Below are 15,646 nucleotides of genomic sequence, written 5' to 3'. Positions count from 1 at the left end.
CATTATATTTTAGCACATTCCTGTGACAATATTGAAAACAATTAGAGAATAATAATGTTTTTAGCAGCATCAACTTGATACATTGTTTGTGTTTAATATTGTAAGTGACTCAGGTTGTTTGTTGTATGAGGGAACAACAAGATGGTGACGTTACAATGTGTTGTTGTAACTTACAGTTTTAAGACAGTGAACGATAATCAGTGGAGTGAGGAGAAGACTGTTACATACCCCGTGCCCACTACCAGCCAGCCAGTGCCCCAGTCTTAGTGAGGAGTGAGGGGAAGACTTACATACCCTATGCCCACTACCAGCCAGCCAGTGCCCCAGTCTTAGTGAGGAGTAAGGGGAAGACTTACATACCCTATGCCCACTTCCAGCCAGACACTGCCCTCAGTCTTAGTTAGTAATATATTGATTGTGACGAGACTTGTCTCCATACACAAGTAGGTTGTAACAGCCTACAAATATAAGTTATTACAGCTTACTGTCTGGCCAGCAAGGCTGTGGTAACCTCCAGATTAAGTACCTTCGTATCAACTTTAAATTTTAGTGTTTTACAGTGAAAAATAAGTGAAGTGATATTTTAGAAAAGAAGTAATGGTTACTGTGATGAGTGACGTGATGGATACGGTGAAGAATGACATGATAGTCACTGTGAAGAATGACGTGATGAAGATAATACTGTTGATGGTGATTTTGTGGAGTACCTACATGCTGCAGCTGGTTGATGCCAAGGTTAGTACTTTTTTACACGATGGTTTTAATGGGTTTGATTAAGTGATTCTGCATTTATTTACTCGCCATCTGTGGTCCAGTGATTTCATTTGGACAGCTGACTTTATTTCGTTGATGTCATTATGCTGTACAAACATGTTCCAGACTCGAATCATCCTAGGAATAAATGATCTCAGATGAAGTGATGTTCTGGAGAAGGGTAAAGTCAGAGTGTAGTTGCTGTTTGCTGCTCGTCTTGTTGTGTAAAAGCTCACTTTTCACAGTCTTCAGAGTGGAGCCAAGTGTGGTACCTTGACAACACTACAGGCTGGGTTGAGGCGAGAGATGAGTCGTCTTGCTCTGTTCTCTATTCTGTAAGGAAGTAACAGATGAGGCGAAGGGGCAGACAAACCAAGAAAGTGGAGTATTCTCAAGGTGTGGGTGTACTAGTGCCTCATACAGAATCTTGCAACCTCTACTGCTGAATAGATACGATATACATTTAAGTGTTGTAAGCTTCCTGGCTGTTTTGTAAGATTTACAACTTGGTTCTTCGTGGTCAATCTGAAGTCAAATTTCACCACAAGGATATCAACTTCATCCCCGGGTACTAACACCCTCCCATTGATACTTAACACTGTTCCAGCATTACCATCAAGGTACCTAGAGACTACCATCATTTGTGTTTTCTCGGAGCAAATGTGACCTGCGTCGTTGTCACCAAGCTGATAGAGCCATATGCTGGTAATTGATGTAACTTAGTGCAGCTGGTATTTCCTTTTTTGGATAATTAAATATCAGAGTACGGTCGTCTGCATATGCATAGGACACTGTTGCGATGAAGAAAATCACTGAAGTAGACATTCCATAACGATGGCCCAGGCACACTCCCTTGTGAAACACTTGCACCAGTAGAGTGTCTTGCTGACTCTGTCCCGTTGGGAACTACACTGAGAGATCTACCTTCAAGGTAACCACTGAAGAGGCATATTGCAGAGTCGGCGATTCCCAGTGCATGCAGTTCTGCAAAGAGTCCCAAGAGTACTTTATGGAACACTGGGAGCAAGAACTGTACCTGTGGAATATTTGGAACGAGTACTGTAGTTGTGGAACCCTGAGCGCGAGTTCTCAACCTTCTGAAACACTGGAAGCGAGTATTGTACCTTGTAGAACATTGGAGCGAGTAATGTACTTGAACACTGGGATCGAGTAATGCACATTGAAGAACACTGGGAGCGAGAACCGCACCTTGTGCAACACTGGGAGCGAGTAATGGACCTTGTGAAACATTGCCAGCGAGTACGGAACCTGGTGGAATACTGGGAGCGAGTTCTGTTCGTTATGGAACACTGGTAGCAAGTAAAGTACCTTGCGGAACACTGGGAGCGAGTACTGTACCTTAAGGAACACTGGAGCGAGTATTGTACCTTGTGGAATACGGGGAGCGAGTTCTCTACGTTGTGGAACACTGGGAGCAAGTACTGTACCTTGTGGAAAACTGGGAGCGAGTACTGTACCTTGTGGAATAATCGGAGCGGGTACTGTACCTTGAGGAACAATAGGACGAGTACTGTACCTTGCAGAACACAAAGACGAGTAAACTCTCCAGGGTACCTTGTGAAACACTAGGACGAGTACAGTACCTTGTGGAACACTGGGAGCGAGTACTGTACCTTGTGGAACACTAGGACGAGTACTTTACCTTGTGGACCACTGGGAGCAAGTACTGTACTTTGTGGAACACTCAGTGTACTGAACCTTGCGAAACACTGGGAGCGAGTACTGTACGTTGTGGAACACTAGGAGCGTGTACTGTACCTTGTGGAACACTGGGACTGAGTACTGTACCTTGTGGAATCTTGGGAGCGAGTATTGCACCTTGTGGAACACTGGGAGCAAGTACTTTACCTTCTCGAACACAAGGAGCGAGTACTGTACCTTGTGGAACATTGGGGGAGAGTATTGTACCTTGTGGAACACTGGGAGCGAGTACTGTATCTTGCGGAACACTGGGAGCGAGTACAGTACCTTGTGGAACAATAGGACGAGGACCGTACCTTGTGGAACAATAGGACGAGTACTGTACCTTCTGTAACACTGGGAGCGAGTACTGTACTTTGCGGAACACTAGGAGCGAGTACTGTACAATGTGGAACACTGGGAGCGAGTACTGCACCTTGTGGAACACTAGGGGCGAGTACTGTACCTTGTGGAACACTGGGAGGGAGTACTGTACCTTGTGGAACACTGTGAGCAAGTATTCTACCTTGTGGAACACTGGGGGAGAGTACTGCACCTTGTGGAACACTGGGAGCGAGTACTGTACCTTGTGGAACATTGGGAGAGAGTACTGTACCTTGTGGAACACTGTGGGCGAGTACCATACCTTGTGGAACACTGTGAGCGAGTACTCTACCTTGTGGAACACTGGGTGCGAGGACTGTACCTTGTGGAACACTGGGAGTGACTACTATACCTTGTGGAACACTGGGAGCGAGTACTACATCTCGTGGAACACTGGCAGCGAGTACTGTACCTTGTGAGGCACTGCAGGCGAGTACTGTACCTTGTGGAACAATGGGAGCGAGTACTGTACATTGTGGATCGCTGGGAGCGAGTACTGTACCTTGTGGAACACTGGGAGCGAGTACTGTACTTTGTGGAACACTGGAAGCGAGTACTGTGCCTTGTGGAACACTGGGGGCGAGTACTGCACCTTGTGGAACACTGAGAAGGAGTACTTTACCTTGTGGAACAGTGTGAGCGAGTACTCTACTTTGTGGAACACTTGGGGCGAGTACTAAACCTTGTGGAAGACTGGGAGCGAGTACTGTACCTTCTGGAAGACTGGGAGCTAGTACTGTACCTGGTGGAACACTGGGAGCGAGTACTGTACCTTGTGAAACAATAGGACGAGTACCGTATTTTGTGGAACAATAGGACGAGCACTGTACCTTGTGGAACACCCGGAGCGAATTCTATACCTTGCGGAACACTGGGAGCGAGTACTGTACCTTGTGTAACACTGGGAGCGAGTACTGTACATTGTGGAACACTGGGAGCGAGTACTGTACCTTGTGGAACACTGTCAGCAAGTACTCTACCTTGTGGAACACTGGGGGCGAGTAATGTACCTCGTGGAACACTGGGAGCGAGTACTGTACCTTGTGGAACACTGTCAGCAAGTACTCTACCTTGTGGAACACTGGGGGCGAGTAATGTACCTCGTGGAACACTGGGAGAGAGTACTCTACCTTGTGGAACACTGGGTGCGAGTACTGTACCTTGTGGAACACTGGGAGTGACTACTATAACTTGTGGAACACTGGGAGCGAGTACTACACCTTGTGGAACACTGGGAGCAAGTAGTGTACGTTGTGAGGCACTGGAGGCGAGTACTGTACCTTGTGGAACACTGGGAGCGAGTACTGTACCTTGTGGAACACTGGGAGCGAGTAGTGTACCTTGTGGAACACTGCAAGCGAGTACTGTAATTTGTGGAACACTGGGAGCGAGTACTGCACCTTGTGGAACACTGAGAGCGAGTACTGTACCTTATGGAACACTGGGACCAAGTACTGTACCTTGTCGAACACTGGGAGCGAGTACTGTACCTTGTGGAACACTGGGAGCGAGTACTGTAGCTTGTGGAACACTGGGAGCGAGTACTGTACCTTGTGGAACACTGGAGGCGAGTACTGTACCTTGTGCAACACTGGGAGCGAGTAGTGTACCTTGTGGAACACTGCAAGCGAGTACTGTACCTTGTGGAACCCTGGGAGCGAGTACTGCACCTTGTGGAACACTGGGAGCGAGTACTGTACCTTGTGGAACACTGGGACTAAGTACTGTACCTTGTGGAACACTGGGAGCGAGTACTGTACCTTGCGAAACACTGAGAGGGACTACTGTACCTTGTGGAACAATAGGACGAGAATTGTACCTTGTGTAACAATAAGGCGTGTACTGTACCTTGTGTAACACTGGGAGCAAGCACTGTACTTTGTGGAACACTGGGAGCGAGTACTGTACAATGTGAAACACTGGGAGCGAGTACAGTACCTTGTGGAACACTGGGAAAGAGTACTGCACCTTGTGGAACACTGGGGGCGAGTATTGTACCTTGTGGAAAACTGGGAGGGAGTACTGTACCTTGCGGAACACGGTGAGCAGGTACTCTACCTTGTGGAACACTGGGAGCGAGTACTGTACCTTGTGGAACACTGGAAGCGAGTACTGTAGCTTGTAGAACACTGTGGGCTAGTACCATACCTTGTGGAGCACACTGAGCGAGTACTCTACCTTGTGGAACACTGGGGGCGAGTACTGTGCCTTGTGGAACATTGGGAGCGACTACTGTACCTTGTGGAACACTGGGAGCCAGTACTGCACCTTGTGGAACACTGGGAGCGAGTGCTGTACCTTCTGAGGCACTGGAGGCGAGTACTGTACCTTGTGGAACACTGGGAGCGAGTACTGTAGCTTGTGGAACACTGGGTGCGAGTACTGTACCTTGTAGAACACTGGGAGAGAGTACTGTACCTTGTGGAACACTGGGAGCGAGTGCTGTACCTTGAGGAATACTGGGAGCGAGTACTGTACCTTGTAGAACACTGCAAGCGAGTACTGTATCTTGTGGAACACTGGGAGCGAGTACTGCACCTTGTGGAACACTGGGAGCGAGTACTGTACCTTGTGGAACACTGGGAGCGACTACTCTCTCTCGTGGAACACTGGGAGCGAGTACTGTACCTTGTGGAACACTAGGAGCGAGTACTGTACCTTGAGGAATACTGGGAGCGAGTACTGTACCTTGTGGAACACTGCAAGCGAGTACTGTACCTTGTGGAACACTGGGAGCGAGTACTGCACCTTGTGGAACACTGGGAGCGAGTACTGTAACTTGTGGAACTCTGGGAGCGACTACTCTATCTCGTGGAACACTGGGAGCGAGTACTGTACGTTGTGGAACACTATGAGCGAGTACTGTACCTTGTGGAACACTGGGAGCGAGCACTGTACCTTGTGAAACATTGGGAGCGAGTATTGTACCTTGTGGAACACTAGGAGCAAGTACTTTACATTTTGGAACACAGGGAGTGAGTACTGTACCTTGTGGAACATTGGGAGCGAGTATTGTACCTTGTGGAACACTGGGAGCGAGTACTGTACCTTGTGGAACACTATGAGCGAGTACTGTACTTTGTGGAACACTGGGAGCGAGTACTGTACCTTGTGGAACACTGGGAGCAAGCACTGTACCTTGCGAAACACTGGGAGAGAGTACTATGCCTATTGGAAAAGTAGGACGAGTACTGTACCTTATGGATCACTGGGACCGAGTACTGTACCTTGCAGGACACTGGGACCGACTACTGTACCTTGTGGAACACTGGGAGCGAGTACTGTACCTTGTGGAACAATAGGACGTGTACTGTACATTCTGGAACACTGATAGCGAGTACTGTACCTTGCAGGACACTGGGAGCGAGTACTGTACCTTGTGGAACACTGGGAGCGAGTACTGTACCCTTTGGAACACTGGGAGCAAGCACTGCATCTTGTGGAACACTGGGAGCGAGTACTGTACCTTGTGGAACACTGGGAGCGACTACTGTACCTTGTGGAAAAATAGGACTAGTACCGTACCTTGCGGAACAACAGGACGAGTACTGTACCTTATGTAACACTCGGAGCAAATACTGTACCTTGCGGAACACTGGGAGCTAGTACTGTACCTTGTGGAACACTGGGAGCGAGTACTGTACCTTGTGGAACACTGATAGCGAGTATTGTACCATGTGAAACACTGGGAGCGAGTACTGTACCTTGTAGAACACTGGAAGCGAGTACTGTACCTTGTGGAACACTGGAGGCGAGTACTGTACCTTGTGGAACACTGGGAAGGAGTACTTTACCTTGTGGAACACTGTGAGCGAGTACTCTACTTTGTGGAACACTTGGGGCGAGTTCTAAACCTTGTGGAAGACTGGGAGCGAGTACTGTATCTTGTGGAACACTGGGAGCGAGTACTGTACCTGGTGGAACACTGGAAGCGAGTACTCTACCTTGTGGAACAATAGGACGAGTTCTGTACGTTGTGGAACAATAGGACGAGTACTGTACCTTGTGGAACAATAGGTCGTGTACTGTACCTTCTGGAACACTGGGAGCGATTAAAAATCACTTCATCTGCCAAACGTGACTCCATCAACACTTTGCATGGCCGCCACGAGTACACTGAGAGACAACACAGTAAGTGTCTGGGGCCCAGGGCTGTTTAACTACCTCAAAGCATACATAAGGAGGATTACCAATAAACCCCTGGCTGTCTTCATACGTCAGTAGGCAGCAGTAACAGGCTGGTTGATCAGGCTCTGATCCACCATGAGTCCTGGTCACAGACCAGTCCGCGGGGGCGTTGATCCCCGAAGCCTTCTCCAGGTACTCGCTCCCATCCTGTTACACATACTCATATCTGACACAGACAGATGTAAGCCACAGTGCCGTGTCCTTCATTACTGACAATACTAGAACTAGCATAACATCGTCATCCATGAAGGACACTTCAACTCTCCAAGAGGACATAAAACCTGATATGAAGAGGCATTCCCCACTTACTGCTCAGAATTCAACAATTCCACGCCTACTGTGTTAGTAATTTAGCAGATTTATATGTACACATAGTGTACTTATAGTGTATTGTTGTGTTATGTTATATATAACGCTGATAACAGCTTATAATCAAGTTTTTTTTACGTGCAAACCCCTCAAGGGAGGTGTCTTGATGCTGGTGAGGGGCTCTTGATCTTGGGAATTGGATCTGTGCTCCAGTTCCCTGAATTGAGCCTGAATACCTTCCATCCCCCTCACAGGCGCTGTATAATCCCTACGGGTTTAGCGCTCCCCCATAATTATGATATTTTATCAGCAAAAACTACCCATTTTCAAACTAAAGATGTCAGACTAGTAGCCACACACCTCAGTAATGATGCCAACTTTCCTCTAAATTGGCATTGAAAAGCCACCAAGACCCGTGGCCTGGTGGCTAAGGCTCTCGCTTCACACGGCGAGGGTCTGGGCTCGATTCCCAGCGAGGGTAGAAACATTGGGCGTGTTTCTTTACACCAGTTGTCTATGTTCATCCATCAGTAAAATGGGTACCTGGGAGTTAGTGGACTAGTGTGGGTCGCATCCTGGGACAAAACTGACCTAATCTGCGGGAAATGCTCAGCATAATAAGGGACTTTCTATATAGTAGTATGTCATTGATGTCAGCTATGGTCTGTATACCTAGTACATGTACTGGTTGAAGTGAATGATTTGTGGAAGTTACTCTGCATATGACAGGAGTTGCATGAATCACTCTCTTGTTGAAGGTAACAGCACTGCATGAGGCAGTCTCAGTCTTCGATGGAACTTGCAGTTACTGAATGAGGCAGTCTCAGTCTTCGATGGAACTTGCAGTTACTGAATGAGGCAGTCTCAGTCTTTGATGGAACTTGCAGTTACTGAATGAGGCAGTCTCAGTCTTTGATGGAACTTGAAGTTACTGAATGAGGCAGTCTCAGTCTTTGATGGAACTTGCAGTTACTGAATGAGGCAGTCTCAGTCTTCGATGGAACTTGCAGTTACTGAATGAGGCAGTCTCAGTCTTTGATGGAACTTGAAGTTACTGAATGAGGCAGTCTCAGTCTTTGATGGAACTTGAAGTTACTGAATGAGGCAGTCTCAGTCTTTGATGGAACTTGAAGTTACTGAACGAGGCAGTCTCAGTCTTTGATGGAACTTGAAGTTACTGAACAAGGCAGTCTCAGTCTATGAAAGAAAAGCCTTGGAGGAAAAATAATTCTAGTTGCCACTTAAAGGTATTCATTCAGGGATACCTAATGAATATACCCCCCTTCAGGGCTACCTAAACAAGATACGACTTCGGGTTACCTGAAAAAAAAGATAGGACCTCAGGGTTAGCTAAAACTAGATACGAATTCAGGGTTACCTAAAACAAGATTCGAATTCAAAATTACCTAAGAGGTCCCCATCAGGGCTTCAAATAAAGGCCCCCCCATCAGATATACTGAATAACAAAGAATTGCCTTGGAGTACTCTTGATCAGTTATTCTTTCCCGTGTAAATACTGCATAGACAACGATTTATAATTACATTTATATTTTTAAAATTAAAAACGTGAATATTGATTGATTGGTTTTATTTTTTTTAATTATCATGAATAAGTTGTGGGAGGTCTGACGGTGTCGAATAAGAAAGAGAAAGAGACAGTACATATGTAAACATATGTTAAAACATATTGAAATTACTAAATTCTTTTTTTCAGGTGTACAAGGACTCCTTGGATCAGCCTTGGAATCTCAGCCCTGAAAGTCCTGGGGGTCTTCCTGAATCTCACTCAGAACCTCTTGAAGATCCTAAAATTGTGTCAACTGGCCCTGAAATTGTAAAAGATGAACATGACATAAATGAGAATCCTGAAATCGCTTCTAAGGGATTTGAACATGATAAAATAGACACCAGCTTTCCTGAAGGCCCTGATGTTATCATTCCGACCCACGACGATGCTTCTAAATATTCTAATATGGAAAGCGAAGATACAGAGGTTGTTTCTGAGGGCCCCAAAGAGGTGGCTGAAGAACCTGAAGACATCGCTATAAGCCCTGGAAACACTGAAGACGTCACTGACAAAGCTTCCAGCAACCCTGAATTTATCCCAGACGACGGTTCCAGCTCTTCGGAAGACCCTATTGTAGTCCCAGGCGATGACAGATCCTCGGAGGGCCCTGAGGAAGTCTCAGACGTGGTTGTGGTGGCCCTGGGGGGAGGAGAGGACCTGGTGGTAGTAGCACAAATTGCCTCTCTACTCAACAGTCAGGGCCACAGTGTTGCAGCCATCGTCTACGGTTCTCCTCACAGAGATGAGATCTTCCCTCCGGGAGTCAAGGTGAATGTGATGTACTATGTTAAAACTATGCAAATTTTTATTCATACATATAAATTTAAATGTATATGCAAATATAGATGTTTTAGTAGGTCATTTGCACTGTGATATCCATACAGATCTGGAAACAAAGCGAAATAAGGGAAAGCAGAGAACATGAATGGTTTCTTTGTATAATGGAAAAAGGGAGAGTGCAAGAATTATATTGGAATAATCTATCTTGAGTATACCGAGTACACTGTATTTTACAATTATATTTGAAAGGGTAGAGATATGAGCAAGATAGTAAGAACGAGAATGTGAAATGTGTATGGAATGTGTAGACTATGGGTTTGGTTTAGAAAGACACGTAAGGAAACACTATGACATTTATTAGAAAACGTTTCGGTCCTGGGACCTTGATCACTTCTAACATATAGAGGTAGAAAGGCATTATATATATAGGCGGTGAGTGAGGTGTGACGCACGTGACCTGAGGAATGTCATAAGAACATAAGAATGGAGGAACACTGTAGAAGGCCTTCTGGCCCATGCGAGGCAGGTCCTTATCAAAACAACCTCTGCCTATGATGAGGACGGGTAGACGATGAAATCATGTGACTCCTGTGTTGTTGGGTTGGTGCTGCTTAAGTATCATATATGCCAATGTTTTTGAAATTTTGTAGTTTCCAGTGTTGCGTTCTATAGTGTCGGTGACGGCGAGTATGAGTGTGTGCGTGTGTGTGTATGAGTTTGTGTGTGTGTGTGTGTGTGTGTGTGTGTGTGTGTGTGTGTGTGTGTGTGTGTATGTGTGTGTGTGTGTGTGTGTGTGTGTGTGTGTGTGTGTGTGTGTGTGTTTATGTGTGTGTGTGTATGAATTTGTATGTGTGTGTGTGTGAGAGAGAGAGAGAGAGACTCAGCAATCAACATTTGCACCAATAACTCACTACAGTTGTGACCGGGTGTGGAAGTGTGAATTGCTCATTACTCTAAAATTTGTTCATGATTGCAGCCATGTATAAACGTAAGTAACCATTCTTACAGTATTCATTACCTTTGTAACTTGTGAGTTCATTACCTTTGTAACTTGTGAGTTCATTACCTTGTACCTAGTTCAGCCATCAAAACTTTGGAGCCCGGTCCCTGGACCCATTGTGTACCTCTGTAATCTGTAAATACCTTTGTAACTTGTCATGATTGTGACTAGACCTACCTGGAGTTCATTACCTTTGTAAATTGTGAGTTCATTACCTTTGTAAATTGTGAATTCATTACCTCTGTAACTTGCTCAGCTATCAAAACTTTGAGGCCCAGTCCCTGGACCCATTATGTACCTCTGTAATCTTTTGACTACCGCCCACAGGATGGGTATGGGGTGCATAATAAACATATTAAACTTAAAAACTCTAGGCACCGTCGGCGTCTAAGGTCTGGTTCGGTGAGAACGAGTTGTGCCTCATTCCAGTTCATCAAATGTCCCGTGGAGTCTCTGTGGAGGACACAGGCGTACCTTACATCGTCTCTGTTAGAGGCATTTCGATGCTCATTCAAGCGGACTGCAAGATCTCTGCCTGTCTCGCCTACATATTTCTTGGGACAGAACCCACAGGGGATAGTGTGGACGCCTGCTGTAGAAGTTAGAGGTGTGGGGCTGCGTTTCGTAGTGAGGTCTTTGATAGATGTAGTGAGGTCTTTGATAATCGCATTGGCATATATGATACTTAAGCAGCACCAACCCAACAACACAGGAGTCACATGATTTCATCGTCTACCCGTCCTCATCATAGGCAGAGGTTGTTTTGATAAGGGCCAGTAGGCCTTCTACAGTGTTCCTCCATTCTTATGTTCTTATGACATTCCTCAGGTCACGTGCGTCACACCTCACTCACCACCTATATATATAATGCCTTTCTACCTCTGTATGTTAGAAGTGATCAAGGTCCCAGGACCGAAACGTTTTCTAATAAATATGTCATAGTGTTTGCTTACGTGTCTTTCTAAACCAACTTGTCGGTATTTATTACCAAGGTTTATACCAGACTATGGGTTTACACTGAGGCATATAACGCTGTATAGCCCTTGTGGCTTAGCGCTTCTTTTTTATTATAATAATAATAATGAGGCATATAAGTGACCAGTACTTACAGTATATTAAGGTAAGGAACTTTCTGTTTTATTTGTGCATTTATAAAAGGCATAAGAAAGGTGGATTGGAAAACAAATATTTTAACAGTGGTAGATTACTAAAAGTTATAATAAGTATGTTGATAGTGAGGCTCAGGTTAGGATATGTAAAACTATTTTCCAATAAAATTAGGCCTTAGAAGGGGATGGAGGAAGTTGTAATAATGTTGGAAGAATTACCAACAATGTATTAGGTAAAAGAACATAAGTGCTTTTTCAAGCTGCTACGGCTTAATAAAGCTCCTGGAGAGCGAAACGTTGCCACAGTAAAATGTCACATTAGTTGCACTTGTGTTCTTGTACCTAACATGGTTGAAGTCACCATGGTTGTTTAATATATTTATAAATGGGAGTTGTAAAGGAGGTGAACGCTAGTGTGCTGGAGGAAATTGTAACAGTTGTTCTTTGTCGATGACACAGTGTTTTTGGAAGATTATGAGGAGAAGCTGTAGAAGGTTGGTGCAGGAATCTGGGAGGCTATTTAAAAGAAAGAAAATAATGGTGAACATAGAAAAGAGGAGGGTAATGAGAGTAACAGAAAGACTTGGCATTGAAAGATTGTACACCAGATTTGAGGGAAAGAGTATGGGAGAAATAATTTTATTCAGATATTTGGAGTAGACATGTCGCCACGAGTGACTCATAGAATATACGAGCGAAAAACATATTAGGTTGTGTGTTGAGTCATCTGTGAAGATTTATCTATGGATTCAAAAAGGAAAATGTACCCGAGTATAGTGGTACCTGCACTTTTATATGGGTGTGAGGTACGAGCTTTAAATGTTGTAGTGAGAAGGAAGCTTAAGGCGGTGGAGATGTAATGTGTGGTGTGACTTATGTAAAGAATTCACGACTTAGAAATTAGAAATCTGTGCGGGGGTTACCAAAGGCATAGTTCAAAGATCTGAGGAAAGATTCTTGAGGTAATTTAGGCATTTTGAGAGGTTGGAGAAAAAGAAAATGACCAAGAAGGTGTATAAATGTGGGCTGGAAGGAAGGAGGGGTTGGTAGAAGTCACCAAAGAAAGGTTAGAGGGAGCGGGTACTAGGAGCTGAGTATTAGGGGCTTGAGCATGCAATAGGCGTGTCTGTGTTAGAGTAGGGTGGAGACAAATGGCTTTTATGGTTTGACATGCTGGTACAATGTAAACATGGAAACAATTATGAAAAAATTCAGGGAAACCAATTAGCCGAACTTGAATCCTGGAGGTGGGAAGTACAGTGCCTTCACCCAGGAGGAGGGTTGTGGACATTGTGATATCTGCGTAGTTCTGTCATTACAGCTGCTGTATATTAATGATACATAAAACTGCCAACAACGTGAATAAGACAAGTGTGTAACACCTGGGCATCTTCACTGAGCAGATGCTTAGCCAACCAGTGGGTTGTTCAGTCCACCAGTCTTAATGACGGAACTTCAAGTGTTCTGAGTAGCTCAGATCCTTGACGGAATTTATACAAGCACTGAAGGTTCTTTGTACGTTTTACAGCTTTACATCTCTCCTGCCTTGAAGGTGACCATCAGTGTACAGCAATAATCCAGCCTAGAGAGAGAGAGAGAGAGAGAACAAGTGACTTAAAGATGATCATCACTGGCTGGCTTGTGATACTCTATTTTTAATGTTTTAGTTATCCAGTCAGTTATCTTCTCTGTGTTAGTTATGGGGAGAAATGGTATAAAATACAGAGAAAATAAATAAAGACACAAATGCAGTATAATGCTATAATAACATTATTGTTATTCTTGAATGTGAGTTTCTCTGATATTGTCATTCACAAGTGTCCCATATTAAACTTCCGCTTTATTGAATGATTCTAATTTTTTTTGTACTCACATTCAATATTTTCCCAGTTGTTCCACAGTGAAGCAATTGAAATTTGTCCTCAGTGAACATCATATTGTTATCTGAGGCTCGCCCAGTGAAAGACGTACTTCATATCAGCTTCAAGGTTCACTGTGGTTAGACAAATCCAAGTATCTAGCGAACTCTCACTTATATTGTTGAGGAATAGTGAAAAAACTGAAGGAAAATGTGTTTTATATATCAGAGATTATCCAAATTATCAAATTATGCTTCAACTAACATATACAGCAATAAAGGCAGTACTTTACTGACAAGTCATGGGCCAATAGGCCTACGGCAGTGCTCATACCTTTGTTCCCAACTCAAAACTATGTCTAGTAGAGAGCAACACTTCAGGTATCAGTGAACTGATTTGTCAACATGATGAAAAAAATATATAATCAAGTTTATATAGTCCTGGACTCAGAGTAAGTGCTAATATTTGTTTAAATATGTAAATCGATTTCTGTTATATTTTATTCAGTCGCAGATTTGCGTGTTAAAATTTTCACGGTTCTTGTTCCATCAATGGGGTGATGGTTTTTGCCCCATCAATGGGTGATGGTTCTTGACCCATCAATGGGATGATGGTTCTTGCCCCATCAATGGGGTGATGGTTCTTGCCCCATCAATGGGGTGATGGTTCTTGCCCCATCAATGGGGTGATGGTTCTTGCCCCATCAATGGGGTGATGGTTCTTGCCCCATCAATGGGGTGATGGTTCTTGCCCCATCAATGGGATGATGGTTCTTGCCCCATCAATGGGATGATGGTTCTTGCCCCATCAATGGGGTGATGGTTCTTGCCCCATCAATGGGTGATGGTTCTTGCCCCATCAATGGGGTGATGGTTCTTGCCCCATCAATGGGGTGATGGTTCTTGCTCCATCAATGGGATGATGGTTCTTGCCCCATCAATGGGGTGATGGTTCTTGCTCCATCAATTGGATAATGGTTCTTGCCCCATCAATGGGATGATGGTTCTTGCCCCATCAATGGGGTGATGGTTCTTGTCCCATCAATAGGATAATGGTTCTTGTCCCATCAGTGAGGTACTACTAGTACTACTACTACTACAATTAGAAGTAGTGGTAGGTACGACAGCTGCTAGTGTCACTAGTGTCACCATTGCTATTACAATGGTGTTAATACTTACTAGCAGTGTTAAAGTGTCGATCAAACCTCATTAGTCTCTCTCAACCCCACAAACCCCTTACTTAATAATAATAATAATAATAGTAATAATAATAATAATATCGAAATTACTGAACTTTAAAAAATGTCCCCCTATACTACTGCTGTTATAATTACTACTGCTACTGCGACTTCTACTACTACTATTACTATTACTGCTACTGCTACTACTACTGCTACTACTACTGCTACTACTACTACTACTAATACTGCTGCTACTACCACCACCATTGCTACTACTGCTGCTACTACTACTGCTACTACTACTACTACTACTATTCCTACTACTATTGCTACTATTGCTACTACTGCTACTAAGTAGTAGTAGCAGTAGTAGTAGCAGTAGTAGCAATAGTAGTAATAGTACTACTAGTACTACTACTACTATTACTGCTTATGCTACAACTACTACCACTACTACTACTACTGCTACTACTACTGCTACTAATACTGCTGCTACTACCACCACCATTGCTACTACTGCTGCTACTACTACTGCTACTACTACTACTACTATTCCTACTATTGCTACTATTGCTACTACTGCTACTGCTACTAAGTAGTAGTAGCAGTAGTAGTAGCAGTAGTAGCAATAGTAGTAATAGTACTACTAGTACTACTACTACTATTACTGCTTCTGCTACAACTACTACCACTACTACTACTACTGCTACAACTACTACTACTAATACTACTACTACTACTACTACTGCTGCTTTAACTACTACTACTTCTACTACTACCATCAAAGTTAATAATAATAATAATAATAATAATAAT

The 15,646-nt window shown here is 44.1% G+C and overlaps 1 protein-coding gene across 1 annotated transcript in view; it reads left to right on the top strand.

Moving 5' to 3' along the window:
• The first annotated feature begins 220 nt into the window (after window positions 1-220).
• Window positions 221-15,646, top strand: part of LOC128698832 (2-hydroxyacylsphingosine 1-beta-galactosyltransferase-like) — a 73,529-nt gene continuing 58,103 nt past the window's right edge. Inside the window, exons 1-2 of the mRNA XM_070079842.1 lie at window positions 221-735; window positions 9,050-9,670. Of these exons, the coding sequence (XP_069935943.1) occupies window positions 598-735; window positions 9,050-9,670 (759 nt within the window). The 5' untranslated portion in view covers window positions 221-597. The remainder of the gene's footprint in view (window positions 736-9,049; window positions 9,671-15,646) is intronic.

The sequence above is a fragment of the Cherax quadricarinatus genome, unplaced genomic scaffold, assembly GCF_038502225.1.
Source record: "Cherax quadricarinatus isolate ZL_2023a unplaced genomic scaffold, ASM3850222v1 Contig29, whole genome shotgun sequence".
In the NCBI taxonomy this organism is placed as follows: domain Eukaryota; kingdom Metazoa; phylum Arthropoda; class Malacostraca; order Decapoda; family Parastacidae; genus Cherax; species Cherax quadricarinatus.
Note: the sequence above shows the minus strand (reverse complement) of the source record. Positions and strands in the feature narration are given on the sequence as shown.